The sequence below is a fragment of the Equus przewalskii genome, chromosome X, assembly GCF_037783145.1.
Source record: "Equus przewalskii isolate Varuska chromosome X, EquPr2, whole genome shotgun sequence".
Lineage (NCBI taxonomy): Eukaryota > Metazoa > Chordata > Mammalia > Perissodactyla > Equidae > Equus > Equus przewalskii.
The window spans coordinates 60,776,556-60,792,638 of NC_091863.1; the positions used below are offsets into that span (position 1 = coordinate 60,776,556).

General features: G+C 38.3%; 1 protein-coding gene across 3 annotated transcripts; it reads right to left on the reverse strand.

Moving 5' to 3' along the window:
• Positions 1-3,783: 3,783 nt before the first annotated feature.
• On the reverse strand, positions 3,784-10,158 carry ITM2A (integral membrane protein 2A). Of its 3 annotated transcripts, XM_070605924.1 has the most exons (7): positions 9,989-10,158; positions 9,566-9,727; positions 5,933-6,064; positions 5,455-5,652; positions 5,107-5,217; positions 4,712-4,862; positions 3,784-4,561 (listed from the first exon to the last, which is right to left on the reverse strand). In XM_070605924.1, exons 2-7 carry the CDS (start codon positions 9,674-9,676, stop codon positions 4,473-4,475), a joined length of 792 nt encoding a protein of 263 aa, XP_070462025.1. In that variant the 5' UTR covers positions 9,677-9,727; positions 9,989-10,158; the 3' UTR covers positions 3,784-4,472. The 3 variants fall into 3 exon arrangements, with proteins under 3 accessions (XP_070462025.1, XP_070462026.1, XP_070462024.1); XM_070605925.1 differs by lacking the exon at positions 5,933-6,064 and having other exon boundaries at positions 9,989-10,013; XM_070605923.1 differs by lacking the exon at positions 9,989-10,158 and having other exon boundaries at positions 9,566-9,856.
• Positions 10,159-16,083: the final 5,925 nt, after the last annotated feature.

Sequence of the window (16,083 nt, forward strand, 5' to 3'; positions counted from 1 at the left end):
TGGAGGTGAGAGTTGCCCCTCTCATTATTTTATCTAACAATTCAATGAAAGATATTTTTGTTTCCTGTTACCATGATATTGGGTTTGGTGGGGTTAGATGTCCTACTACTCAAGAGTAGAATGCTTCCACCAAAGAAGAGAGTCATGGTTTCATTAAATTGGAAGCTGAGGCTGATTCTTAGCTATTTGAGGCTCCTTATGAATTAACAGGCACAGAATCACCGTACAGGCTGGGGTTCTGGATTCAGATTATCAAAGGGAATTTGGGTTGCTGTTACACAATAAAGCTAAGGAGGAGTACATATATACATATTTTTTTTTGGTGAGGAAGATCAGCCCTGAGCTAACATCTGTTGCCAATCCTCTCTTTTGGTGTGAGGAAGACTGGCCCTGAACTAATACCTATGCCAATCTTCCCCTTTTTTTGTATGTGGGTCACCACCACAGCATGACTTGAGGAATGATGTAGGTCTGCACCTGGCATCCAAACCCGTGAATCTGGATTGCCAAAGCGGAGCAAGCCAAACTTAACCACTATGCAAACCCGGCCAGCCCCAAGGAGGACTATTATTGGAACCCAATGGATTCACTGAGGTGCCTCTTTTACTCTCTTGCCAAATAGGCATAATCAATGAAAACTACAACAAATATAGGATTGTCAAAAGATCCAGATGCTGCACTGATAAAGGTTTGGGTTATTTCACTAAGTAAAACAAAACGTACCCAGCCAAGATGCTGCAGAGGGCAAAGGAGGAAAAGGAATTGGTTGTGGCAAACGAAAAAACTATGATTATCAACTTAGGACTCATAAGCAGCTAGAAAATTAGGGGCTGAAGAAGCAGTGCTTTACTTTGTTTCTTTTTCCCTTCTTTCCAGCCCCGCATACTTAAATAAAGAGCAATGGTGGTAACTAACATCTTATTTTCTGGTGGAAACAATCATTTAATTGATGTTACCTTGCAATTAGATGGTAGCTGACGGGAATTTGTGTGTTCTTTATTTTGGAAACATGAATATGTTATCTGGACAAACAATAAGAGTGGATGCTGAGTAGAAAAAAGAATGGGTTGTGCTGGATATTCCCTGCTTTGTTCTCCAGAACCACTCTTCACTCTTACCCATTCTGCTTATAACCAGGAGGTTAACCTTTGTGGACTGCATCAATGCACTCCTTTCTCTCTGGCTTGTAGTTGAGTTTGGCTCATAGGGGACACTATCAGGAGATTAAAGGGCAAATTCGCTTCGTCTTTTTACCAAAGGCCACAGCTCCTGTCAGAGAAAGTCCACACTTATAACTAGTTTTTCTAGGTTCTGGGAATCATTCTTTTCCCCTGAATCTTCAAAGCTAGGGTTCAAAGAGTTCTTCAGTGTTTCTAGTCCTAGTGAGCTTCACCAAAACTTGTTTCTATTAACATTTCTTACACCATTGTCCCTTTATTAATCTCTTTTCATTATCCTGTTTGAGAGTGCCATCTGTTTTTGCCAAGATTCTGAGTGACATGTAAAGTATGGATTTCCCTCTATCTACCCTGAGTAAGTTCTGGGATCTGCAGGGCCAAGTCCTTATACACTTTCATTCAAGTGTGTAAGCCAAAAACCTGGGAGTCATCAATGACAAAACCCCTTGACACTCCTTACTCTACACATCCAATCCATAACTATTTTCTGTTAACTTTATACTAAAAATATATCTCCATTTCCTATCTTTCTTTCTTTCATCACTCTTACTTTCCTAGTCCAATCTAGTATCATATTTTGCTTGAACCTCTGAAATAACCTCCTAACTAGTCTTACTTCCTTCCCTTTTCTCACTGCAGCCAATGTGATAATTTAAAAATACCAATTTGTTCCCTTCCATAATTCTAATTAAAATCCTTCAATGGTTTACCACTACTTTAAGAATGATACATTTTTAAAACTATCCTACTGGGTCCTACATGATCTGGACACTTGTCTATTTTGCCAATTTCTTTTCATACAATTCTCTTTACTCCATGTGCCTCTCTTTCTTTCACTTTCTCCAACAACCACACTCCCTACTGCCTCAGGAACTTAGCTCCCACTTTCTTCTCACTGAAATGTTCTCCTTTCATTTACTTCATTTATATTACTCATCTTTCAACGCTCAGCTCAGATTTTCCATTCTTGTTCAGACTTCATTAATAGTCCAGGATTGGCATCCTCGTTATAAACTCTCATAAGCATTCTATATTTTTTCTTTATAACAAAATACTGCAATTATTTGGACAAAAAGTCTTTCTCCCCCCAGGAGGCCAGAGGCTCAACAGGGGTGGTGTCAATGTCTGTTTTGCTCACAACGGTACATATCCCCAGTGCCTGGAATACTGCCTGGCAAACGAGTGAATGAATGAATGAATCAATCAATCCATCAATCGAGTCAATTAATAATTAGGTGAGGGTGGGTGAAGGGATAGAAGGAAAAAGTAGCACAAGGTATGAAACCTAGAACTATGCTTCACAGAACATTTCTTAGATAGATGACTGCCCACTTTTCTGGTTGATATAGATCCTGGGTTCTGAGTGAGAGGAGAGCTAGTCTCCATCACATATCAATTCCTCACAGAATCCAGCATTAATTTTTCATTCAGTTACACTTTTAGTGTTTCTGAGGGTTTTCTATTTTTCAAAATATTTATTGGTAGTGAAAATTTACCAGAGGTTGCACTTGGGGGGCTGCTAGCCTTATCTTATTACATACCTTAGCAACTAGGACTTTTGTTTTATTTTTTCATTTAGCCACATTTAATAAACAATGCATCTCACTACATGGAACTTCCTTTAGGATCATGTTGTTTTACATACTAGGACCTCTTTCTTGGAATCATATCCTCTATCTTATGTGAATGTCACCTTCAAAATTATTGTAAATTTTGCTTTGGTTTGATAGCTGTTCATGAGAAAACCTTGTCTCTTGACTGCCTCTTTAACTTCTTGAAGTTAAATATTCAGTTAATGTATTTCTTTTTTTAAAGAGAGTATTTAGGGCTATGTATTCGACTAGGTACAGCTTTGGCTACCGAAAGTAATCAACAGTCACTACCAGCAGGTGATCAGGAACGATTTTTTTTTTTTTGAGGAAGATCAGCCCTGAGCCAACTACCACAATCCTCCTCTTTTTGCTGAGGAAGACTGGCCCTGAGCTAACATCCATGCCCATCTTCCTCTACTTTATATGTGGGACACCTACCACAGCATGGCTTTTGCCAAGCACTGCTATGTCTGCACCCGGGATCCAAACTGGCTAACCCCGGGCCACCGAGAAGCGGAACGTGTGAACTTAACCGCTGCACCAATGGGCTGGCCCCAGGAACAATTTTTAACCTAAAACTATAGAAAGTCTAAAGCACTGGCCCCCATTCTATGGAATTTATACCCTTCGGTAAGTAAGTAGAGATCATAGCTTATGAAGTTATTAAAAGTCATCGACATCTTATCCAAGGTTAGTTCATTGTGACCTATTACAGGCATCTATGAGTTTTATATTTTTATGAAAAAGAAACACATTTAAAAGTTTGAAATTGCTATGGGCCTGAAAACTCTTAAATAGTTGAATTCACATATAAGCTTATTATGGAGTATTTATAAAACAGTAATTGATAAACTATCAAAAAAGAAGTAAAATACGAAATGATAAAATACAAATGTGTGGAGGTGGGAATAAGGGCAAAGCTAAGCTCATAATTTTAGATCTGTTTCAGGTAAGCCAAAGCTAAATAAGTAATGTTAATTGTTCACATTAAGTATACCTCAAGTGAGAAACAGTTGTTGAATATGGAAAAATTTATTATAGGGTTGTAGAATTCATACAACCTAAATTCCTTACAGCATTCAGCACTTGTACAGTTTTGTGGATTTCACAATACACATATCAGTGAAAAAGAACCACTGCATTAGAGTGACTTTTTTATGAAATTTTTTCACATATAAGTCAGATCTGTTACACAGCACCTAACAGAAATGCAAAGATGCAATTTCTAAATTCAGGAAAGTTGCACAAAATGAAAAACAAAAAACAATGGTAAGAGATTGGACATACTTTACAGAAAAAAGTCAAAAACAATTTAAAATATTTTAAATGTAAAATACGCTCTACCCTATGATTGAGTGAAGAGCTTACTTTAAACAAATCGCAAAGGATGGGATTTATTGTCAGGATGTTAGCTGACACGTTCATGCTGCTTTCAGAACTCTAAACCCTATAAATTCAAAAGAAAACATAAGAATTATTTAATTTCAGTTTCAAACAACAAGCAATGACAATTAAACTGAAAATTGACAAGAGCTTGCAGTGGTTAGTACATTTTTTCCCTTTTTTTGTTTTTTTGTTTTTTAGTATAAGCAATAGAGTAAATGCATGAGTAAATATCTTGAGTATCTCACACACTTTAATGTTGAAGTCGTATTGTAAATTTCTGACTTCTTCTTATTAAGGATACTCTTTCTGTTGCCTCTCACTCTTGACAGATCTTGGTCTCAACAATAAATTCGTTGGGGAAGTGTCTAATCTTCCAGCATTTATCAATGGCACGTTTGTTGAAACCTGTGAGGAAATGCATAAAATAGTGACTTTTTAATTTTTTATGTAAATGAAAACATATGTATATTTGCTCTCCACTTTCCCCTGTACTGCACTCCCACTCTCCTTCACTGTCCCGATAACACAGAGTAAAAGAAGGAATGAACTGCCTACCCAGCAAGAGGTCTCGTCGACGAAGGCGGAAGGACTTGCGGTTGTTGCAAAGTTGGTAAATAAAAATGCCAAGGTTACTAACATCACGAATCTCCTCCACAGCAACCAGGTCTTCACGGACCACATAAGTGTGAGGCAGGTATCTGCCTCTCTAAAAATTAAAAAAAAATGGAAATGAAAACTTTTTAAAACACTTTAAATCCTTACCTATAGCAGATATCCTTTTTTTAATAGACTTTATTTCTTAGAGCAGTTTTAGGTTCACAGAATAGTTTTTATTTGAAAATTATTTCAATGAAATGGAATGTTTTGGCTCAAATCATCAATTTTTTTAAATGAGGAAGCAAAATTATTTGGAAATGCTTATATAAAAATTTGACATCCAAAATACATACTGCCAGTTTGCCAAAGAGCTCCACCAGATTCTTTGGAGGCATAACAATGGAGGTATTGAGGGGCATCAGATAGCAGTTTCCCAGCAGCAAGTCCAGGTAGGCAGTCATGCCCTGGTGGGGAGGGGAAAAAGTTAGTTATGCTATAGCGAGTAGAGATGCTGCAGATGTTCCAACTACTATTAGCACAAGCAGCTACATCATTTCAAAATCAACTAATGCATATTCGGTAGCAAAAAAGTGAAAAGGACTTTGCAGCAAAAAGATGTACATTCATGAACAGATTTAACACTTACTAATGAATTAAGAAAAAAGGAAACTCAGGAATACCTAGAAGAATGAGAAACCCACCTTTTCGAAGTCATGAATAATTGCTGCAGGGTCACTGTCAGAGAAACTAGGGACAGGCACATCAATGATTGCAATGTTGTCATCCTCACGAATGTCAGCCTCCTCGGTCACAGGCAGAAAGTAGGGTTCTCCACCACGAAGGGAATTTGCAGGGTCCTCAGAATCAAAAAAGCACATCTCTCCATGGTAGATGGTATTCTAAAGACAAAGAAGAGAGAATTAAAACCTTCTGATACTCACTGTCATGACATCTGAATCATTTCTCACAGTCATATCAATTCACTGTACTGTTTGCCAAGCTGAGGATTGTTGATTACAGTTATCACCGTGAAGACAAATCAACTTTATAAACTGAGAGGTAATCTGAAAACTTTCCCTAAACCTTCATTTCTCTGATGACCACCGCAGAATTATTTAAGTTGCTACTAAATGTATAGCAATTAGTAATCCAAATTGTAAGAATTGTAATTATTATTACCTTGGGCATGAAGTACTTGTAAATGCAGGCTCCACCAACAATAAGTCCTGCCAAGATGAATGAAAGGCCTAAGAGAGTAAGCATGCATCTCCCAGAGGAGCCCTCTTTTTCCTGGGTGGCAACTCGGAGCTCCTATTTATTAAAAAGCAAAACCAAAAACAAAAACCAGATCGCACTTTTAGACACATTGTTGCTTCTGTGTACAATTTACCTTCCTTGAAATTCAAGATATTTTAAAACGATGTTATTAAGTTATCCTAGCTTAAAATCATTTCAAGACAATTTCTGATGTTTAATAGATGTGAAAATCTCTCTCCAATTATATTAACCTTCCTTCTGGCATTTCCAAACCCAAACATAGATATGAAGTTATTTCAAAATAAACATTTCTAGAATCAGCTGAAAATAACTATTCATTTATGCAATAAGTTATACTCTAATAAATGGAAGTTTGTCACTTTTTGGACTTATACATGGATAGAATCACTAACTTTTTGGAATATAATTATGTTTCTTTACTATTTTTTGTAAATCAACTTATTTGCTAAGTAAAAAAGTGAATTAAAATCCTTTGATTTATTAACTGACTTTCAAAAAGCTGTTTTTTTAAAAATTAAATTTTATAGGAAGGAGTTCTATAAGGCAGGTATATGCCATTTTCCTCTATGTTAGAAATTAAAGTATTGAAGGTGAGATATATTTCATAATGTTCCTAATTTTAGTGAGAAACTAGGCTTCCTAATGTCACCAATATTCTATAGCTGTGTATTTCACGAATGAACTAATGTTTTCCAAGTTCTGAGCAAAACACTATAGATTTTAAAGTACAGAATTTGTGGTAGCTAGGCACAAAAGCTGTGTGTTTAACAGTGACTGTAAAATTCTGTGAAATCCATAATTTGTTTAGGAATTGGAACAAGAAAGATCCAAAGCAAACAAGTAACTGATTAACTCTGTACTCTTCCCAGGGGAGTGGACCAAGGGGCCTCCAATCCCATTCTTGTATGTCACAATATGCCCCAAGACCATTATTACTCAAGGGTAGAATAAATGAAGTCAGCAAATTTAAAAATCTAATCTCTGGTAATCATAGGGTAAATCATTCAGACTGGTATGTAAATAGAATTGTTTTAGTCTTTCAAGCCATTAGCTATTTTCCATGACAACTAGGATAATACTTAGGGGACCTAATTAACCTTCAATGAATTTAGTGAAAACAAACGCATGAATTCTAAGGAGAGGCAACCATTTGTTAAAAGGTTTGTCAAAAAAGATTTTTCTTTAAAATTCAAAGAAATTTGGTATTCACATTTTTTAGCTAAATTTATTTAAGTTCAAATCCTCTTAATACACTATAAACCTTGAAGGCTTTTCCTTGTCCCAATAATTTCGAGAATTTTAAATTATTTTTATTTAAATAACCTTAACCTAAGATAAACACTATGAAGATAACTATATATTATGATGTGAATCACCATAATCTAGAGCTAGAGGCTTCGAAATTATATTTTAGATTATTAAATTGAGGTCCAGAAAGGTGAAAAAACTTACCTATAAGTCACAAAATGACTTAATTTCAAATGCTGAAAGGAATAAATTTCTTTTTTTTCTTGTCACTGAGCTAGGAGAAGAACAATCTGTACTGCAATTACATTTCTCCTTCCAATAATTCAGGCAGTTTATTATTAAGAAAGGTCTAAGTATTAGATTGTCAATTTCAAAAAAAAAAAAAAAATCCACCATATAGGAATAAGGATTTTTTTCATTTAAATTTCTAGACTTCAGAGTAGTGGAGACTGTCACTTACCATAGCTAATTTCTCTCTGAACTATACTCTAAAGTCATTGTACACCACCTCTGACATAATATTCTGTTGTGCTCAATCTCTGATGAGCTGATCAATACATACATCACTATATAATGTGTCAAGTATTATTAAATCAGTGTCCAATAGTGGCCAGGAGAAGATCCTGTAGGAGCTTCTCCAACACCTAACAAAGAAATATGATCATAGTGCAAATGCTCATTTTTGTTTATTCCTCATCACACCACAGGCCTGGCAGAAGTATTGCTTGCATATTAACTGAATCCAACTACAAGTCATGAAGTTTTTAGTGGTGAGGGGAAAAAAGGGATTACTGTGTGGCTATATTTAACTACTGGCATCTAATTAGACCTCCCAAAAAATCTGGCCATGTTTCACCTACAAAGTAAATAGAACAATTACTTATTTGACCTTCTGTCATTTAGTCAAAACCTCAACAATGCAGAGGGTATTACTTTTGGGTTCTGAAACGTATAATACACAAAAATTAGCTTCATCGCTGGGCTAAACATCGAAGGCTTCCATGATAAAAATTCTGCATCAGCACATTAGCATTTCAAATTGTGTACATAATCAGTGATACTACATGGGTTCTCATTTCACTCAAAGCACTTTTCAAATCTCCCCTCTGAGCACAAAAGTTAAAACTTTATAGAGAGAAAAAGACAAGTTAGGACAGATCTGCAAGCTGCAACACTTCACAGATTTTGTACAACAAGAAAATACGATTGTGCGTTTTAAGTTTGAGATTTTACTGAGGAAAATGGGTAGTTTGCAAACATTAAAAAACATGTTAAATGTTTAAAGGAAACAGAAATTGGTTAAATAAATAATGGCCAACATTTGGGGCGGGGAACTCCCCCAGTTCCTGGCAATGCAAGAAGTTTAAACTATGAGGTCGGACTTGCTTCAGATCTCTCTATGGGGGAGGTGGGGTAGAGGGATATCGCTCAAAAAGGAAGTACCAAAAAAAGAAAAAGGAAAAAAAACCCTCAAACTTTTTTTTAAGGAAGAAGAGTGTTTTCTTTAGGAAATGTCACTCCGAAAACATACAAGGCTCTTGCAGTAAGAGGGCACAGTGAACATCCAAAATTCTAATTAAGAGCAATTTCAATTTTGACAGCTCCTTTACCGAATGCTGAACGACGCTTATGACCAGGAAGAAATTGGAAATATACATGGGCGGGTGGGCACAGAAACACACTTGCCCCAACTTATACCTCTGCGAGTCTAAGCTGCCCTTTGTCCCCCACCCACCCCGACAAACACTCAATGATCCTAGAAAGACAGATTCATAGAACTCCGCACACGTCAAAAGGAAAAAAAAAAAAAGACTTAAATCTCTGGCCCTTGCTTCACCCTACGTGTCCGCTCCACCCCTTTGCAGGCTGTGAGCGCCCCTGGAGCTGGGAACTGGGGATCATACCTCTCTCTTTGATCCTCAGCCCCCCGCAAATTCCCCCAGATAGAAGCTGACGTCGAGTCCTAGAGGTTCTCCTCAAACTCCTTCCAATATCCCTCCGCTGTGTACAGCGTGGGCTGGAACCGACGGAACGTGGCGCGACGAGCGGAGATGCTAAGGGGCGTGGGGCATGGGCAAGCGAAAGGTGTCTAGAAAGGTTCTAGACAGAACCGGGGCGACCGGGCAAACCCGACGGACAGCGCAGAGGGGACCGCCCAGGAACACAGGAGCTGCGGGGCAGCTTTCATTTTGTCTTCTGCCGCCTTCTTCCTTTCTTCCCCCCAGCCACCTCCTCCCTACCTTCCCGATCCTAGCAGGCAGTCAGGGGTGGAGTGGGGAAAACTACCTTGCCGGTCAGGATCTGAGCTCGGACCGTGCGGCTTACGAGGGCCTCCACGTCTTGCCGCGCCTCCTCTTTTTGCACCGCCGTGGGTGTATTGAATGCAATTTTCACCATGGTGAATCTTCGGGCTGCGCGGTAAGGCGCGGCTCGAATCAGCGTCCTGGGCTGCAGGTTGGAAAAGGAGACGATCACGCTGGCCCTAGCAGCACCTACTTTCTCCCCCGTCTGCCTTACGCTTCTGCAAGCCCAGGTCTGGAGATACTTATGACGCAGTCCCAAGCTGGGTGGGAGACCGTGGGCGGGCCCAGGGAGGGGCCGAGGGAAGAGCGGGAGGGGGTCCAAGTGCTGGGATGGGGGTGGGGGTTGCCAGTGGGAAAAAAGGAGGGGAGGTGGGGCCCTGGCCGGCTGGGGCTCAACGTGCCTCACCTGCACTCCAGGCGTGCTCCCACCCACTCTCTGCGCCCTAAGATAAGGGCAAGACAGGAAGGAAGCCTGCTGTGTCGTGTCTTTCTGCCTCTGTCCATGCCACAATAGCCCCTGACCCTGATTCTGTTTTCCCAAACTTGGGCCTGGCCCCCTGCAGGGCTAGGAACTGTAACTTGGCACCAACCCAAGCTTCCTCAGCTCTGCACCCACCCAGGTCCCCAAAGCACAGCTCCATGACTGTTCTGTACCTTTATAATAATACTTTCCCTTTAAAGAACACTCAGAAGCCCGTTTATAGTTACTTGTTTCATTCTCTCAACATTTTTTTTTCTTTCTTCGCGTTTGTTTGCTTTGTAATTTTAATTTCCCAACCTAGAGCAATGCTAAATCAGAAATATAAGACTCCTGCCTCCTCAATTTGCCATTTTGCAGGTAGGACATGATGAGACATAGAGGAGGGTGGAAAGCGCAGAGTGAATCCCTGAAATAGTCCAGATCTTTTCACTCTCCCAGGTCAGGGAAACCAGAGTAAGGTCTCAGCTCAGAGCTTTTTTCTCTTCAGCCTCCAGCTGTGAAATCTGCAGGGAGAAAAGCAGGAGTGTGTGTGTACCTATGTGTTTAGGAAGGTGGAAGTGTGGGTAGAGGACACAAAATTTAGCCAGATGCTAACACAGCTCTGGTGGGAAAACGATAATCTCAAAGGGGCTGAGTTAAAAATTATTTTTGAAACATTTACATGTTCAGCCAGTGTAATCACGCTATTTGTTCGCAATCGGTTCTCTCTGATTGTAACACTGATAGAGAACCTCACCATGTGAAATTCATGCTGTGAAGGTTGGTGACTGGAGGTGGTAGTGGTAAACAGTTTAAAAATAGTCCTGCTGCCAAAGACAGTAGAGGGATCTGATGTGTGAAGGCAATAACACTTATCAAAAAAATAAATAAATAAAAGAATCCAGCTTGTGCTAGAGAATCCCCCATCTACCCATATACTTATTGAAGGAACTTGAATATGTTAAGAGTCACCACCCTTCTGTCCAAGAAATTCCAGGTTGGAGTTTACCTACAGAGGTTTCCTTGACTCTGAAGCCTGTTGCCTGTCTCAACTGTGGGAGCTTTGTGAAGACAGCCTTCATTTTCCCAGATAGGCCCGCAGATGGGAAGGTAGATGAAGGGAAATGAACAGTGGGGAGCCTGTGCCTTACACAGGGCAGGAAGTTTGAGTTTGCTTAGAAATATCAGCATCTTATCTTCTTTTACTTATTCTTTGTTAAGTCTGGCCATTATAATTTAAAATTTATCAGGCAACCTTTAGTGTAGGCTAAGGAAATCTCAACTTCTTAGGATGTTTCTCTTTACAGTTACCTTCTCTTTGCCATCAACTTTGTGACAACTCACAAAGAGTCTGTGCTACTCTGACCCTGTGATCCACACCATACAGATTGCTGAACAAAAGATTGCTCCTAAACATTTACCTACCAAGTGCAAGGTGCTTGATGAGATAGTAATGTATTATCTTAGTGTATCTTCCCTCAAATGTGGTCAGGCAGAAGGAGCAGGGATTATTTCCATTTTACAGATGCATAGACCCAAACTCTAAAAATAACCAAGGGAATATATGATGAATTGCTGAGTATATGACATTGAGCATGTCACCTCACCTCCTTGCGCCTCAGTTTTCTCCTCAGTAGAATAGTGTAATATTTTCATCCTGTTGCTGTGAGGATCATTTAGGATAATGCAGGGGGAAAAACCTTTCAAATTATTAACAGGATAGGAGAGGGAAATAGTTGGTCCCGCCAGGATTCTTATTTTTAGTCTGCAACATACCTGTGTTTCAAGGTTATGAGGATGATCTATGAATTTTATCCTTCAACTATTCTTTAGCTTCTAGAGCTGCTTAAGACTCCACAGTATCTGGATATAGGTCATCTTGGAAAAGGTCAGACCTTCTGACAATATTCACGTAAATCAACATCTAACTTCTCTGTTGGATTTTGAAAAATTTATCTATCTCCTGTTTGTTAATGCCATGCTCCCTGTAAGGAATGGCATCTACACCTCTCTAAAGGCCTTTGCTGCTGTTGCACATATGTGATGCAAGCACGGTCTCAGATTAGCAGATATTGCTGTTACTTTCTCAATAAAAATAAGTAGTATTTGTGTTACAATTATAGAATAGCAACAACACCCATTCTTAGTGCCCATTTCAGGAAGGGAAAATAGTTCCTTCATGTTTTTGAATTTCAAAATATAATCTGCCACCTGACCATTGGGCAGAAACCAATATTGAACGTATTTCTATCTACTAAAAAACACTTCTCATTGGCTAAGCTGTTTCTTATACTCTTTCCTTCCCAGCAACAACTTCTGGTTTCTTAGAATCAATTTTTCTTACTTTCTTGTCTTTGAAAACTGTGGGGATCTGGCTGCCATGCTGATTCCAGCTTTCATTGTTAATCATGTCTGAATGCACACCATTCAAGTTTATAAATGACTTCCCTGTTCTCACATGCCAGATGATGACTAAATTATCACAGTTTAGGCTGAATGGAACGTGGCATACAATTGGATGCCAAGAAAACATGTTAACTCTCTTTGAATGATCTGAAATTACCAAAAATTCACTCACACAAAAATAAGGCTACTAGTGGCATCTATGATACCATTTAATTTATTAACTTATTTGTTTATCAAATATTTACTGAGGATCTACTGCCTTGTGCTGTGATCAGCCATGAGAATACAGTGGTGAGCAAAGCAGACACGAGTTTGCCCTTATAGAGCATATCACCACTGCACCTATGGCAATGACGTATTTGTCATAAGTTCTCCAATTTTTGTAGTGGTAGCACTGGTCTTGTGCTGTGGAGTAGGATATAGCAATTCTACAAACCAGCAGAGTAGTTCCACCCACAGCCAGTGCTAGTAGGAGTGTTTAAATTCCTAGCTCACCTGCAATGGCTTTACATCCAGCATTCTGTTTAGGAAGATTAATCTAACAGCAGGATGTACTGGGAAACCATTCAGAGGGCACTCCCATATTCCAAGTGAGGGGTGGTGGAATACATTGATGATTACCATATTGAAAATAAGGGGATAACTTCCAGAGATGTTTAGGAGCCGTGCTTTACAAGGTCTGGTGCTGATAAAGCATATGAAGGAGAAAAATTAGAAAAAATAATTCCATTTTGAATGACTGGGAATCCAAGATTCGGAAAATGGTGGTACCCTTGATAATAACAATACTAAACATTTGTCAAACACATCAAATGCTAGATTCTGTGCTAAGCCCATTAAACTGATTATGTCATTTGATCTTTACCACAACCCTGTGATGTATTATTATGTTCCTCATTTCGTTGAGTTTCCAAGAGGTTAGATGACTTGCCCAAGGTCAAATTCTAACCCAGGCAGTCTGATTCCAGTGTTTATACTGTTAACCACTATATTGTCTTGCTGCCACTAAAAGAAGTGGGAAAATCAAGAAGGGAGCTGGCTTGAAAGCAGGGGAAATAATCAGCATATTCTCTAGGGAAATGAAGCATGAATCCCCTGCCCATATTGCAAACAGAGATTCCTGCTTAGGATTTTGTTCAGAACTGAAAACATTTGAAACCCTTTTAAAACTTTACTCGCCGTGGGTACATGGTTATAAGCTACTCATCGTAAAGCATATTTTTCCTGAGTTGTGTAGTTACTTTTGTCAGCAGAGAAGCAGCTACAGGGAGAGCTGGTCAGCCATCTGCTTCTGGGTATAATTCCAGGAGTTTGGTTTAAATCTTTAAAGAGCCAGGCCGTTTTCTAGGTCCACTACTTCCCTGCATATGTAGCTCAGCCGTAGGAGCATAGCTAGGGCTCCTCACACAAAGTAACACTCACTTTCTGGAATAGATTCTTATTTCTGGACTCCATTTAAGGGTTTTTTTTGTAGACTAGTAAGCTATAGTAATAAGAGGATGCAACGTTTTCTTACATATAAGAACAGATTTCATCATTTTTTCACAATGATGTGGTCCTATCTTCAAGGTTAAGAGGAATTTGTGCCCCACCCTAATTTATAAGACTCATTTTTCTTTTTTTGTCATTTAGAGCGACAGAAAAATCTAGCAAAATATTTGCATTTTCAATGCACCTTCTCTAAATTGTGTAACAATTCTTACCTTGTTTCAGACTATGTGGGGAATTTTCAAAATAGAGTTATGAATCAATATCTGAACAGGTCTTATCTGATCAAATTTTACAGAAGTTCCAGTCCTGAGTAATACCATTGAGAAACTCAAGACTAGCCGCAGGAATGCTTTTGAGAATGTCCGGTTGGTTCAGTTGCTCCATAATATATTACTGGGTGATACTAAAATGTCTTTGTGATTTTAGAAGTTATGTTCCTGCTCAATGAAAGCACAAGTATTTGTATTTTTCTTAATGTTTGTTAGATCAGATATTATTTTTACCCCCATGTTTAGTTTTGTTGATGGCTCAACATATTCTGTTACTAGTTTAGTCTTAACACAAAATGCCAAGTTATTTTATGACACATGATTCACCTTAATTGTTCTTGAAATGCAATTTTGTTTTTGTTTCACTTCACTAATTTTTAGATTAACTCTAATGTATTAATATTCCAAAGCCTTTAATTAATCCAGGTCATGATGGCATATTGTTAATATTGAGGCCAGAAGAGCATATACAACAAAGAAACGCTCTAAATTATATTGTTGTCAGATCAATGGTACTGCCAGTCCCAACAAATTGTCAGATCATAAGCAGAAAATCCTGGTTGATAATCTTCTAAGGCAAACTCAAGATCCACAAAAAGTATTTCTTATACTTTAGTACCGTTGCCAGGTTTCTGTGCTAGTGCAAAAGGAAACAAATCTAAAGGAACGCTGTAGCGTGAGACAGCTTCTGTACTGTTTTTCATCAATACATCAATTATACTTTGTGATTTTCAAGCCAGGGGAATTATCTTCTCAGAATTTTAATATTTTTGTTCCAGAAACTAAAATTTGTAATTGCCTCTATAACGTTGAGAAGAATTTTAAACAAATCTATTGTCCACACAGCCTGGGAAGGAAGGGGTCTCTTCTCTTATGTTTTTTTCATGTTGCGGTTAACACAGAACAAGTGGCTTCTTTCCTCACATTTGACATTGGAAATTATAATTAAAAGATTCTAGTAAATGGAGAAGATGAGAATAATGACATTTACAGATAAAAATAGCTAATTACACAAGTGCCAACATTCATTATAAATAAGGAGAATACTTTCTTCCCCCCACTACAGTGTTGTCCCTTGACTTTTAAGCTTTAAGAAGACCTTTTATTTACTTAGACTGTGAAATCTTAATTCTCCACTTCTGTAAACCTTGCAAGGCCCCTAAAAAGGTATACCATTCTGGTATACTCTTAGTCTCCCTTTCAGCACCCTTTTTGGATTGAAAATTTAATCAAGTGACATTGGTATCTTATTTGATAGCTTATTTATGAAGAGCTTGAGAATAAATCAATTCTCAATCGATACCAAGAATTACTATTAAACAAAAATGAAGCATACACAGAAAAGAAAAATGCGTGTATATTTAGAATTGACCCAGGAAATCCATTTGCTCAGGAGGCAAGTATATCCTATAGGACTGTGAACCTGGATGAGGCTGGGAAGAGGAAGTAATGACTGATTAACAAGAATATCCAACAAATACTATGATGAATGTGCTGAGACTGTGAGCAGAGCATGATTCTGGCACTTATACAGCAATTTCTCCCAAAGACAACTCTGCAAGAAACAACATCTGAATTCCAAATCTACATCTCAAATACAGTTAGAAATCTCTTCCCAGCAATTGAAAGTAAAGGTAACTATAATTGTTTACATAGGAAATTCAAAGAAGCCAAAAATGTCTCTCAACAAATCGACTAAGCACATAATTTTTTTCTGTGTGTGTGTTTTAATGAGCATATTCTATTGAGACTAGTTTCTCTAAATCACACTACTATCTTCAGCATTCAAAGAAGTATTAACTGGAACCCTGCAAAGCACATCTATTATACTTTATGTATTGATGGTGTACAGCATAGGATAGTAAAGTTCTTCCC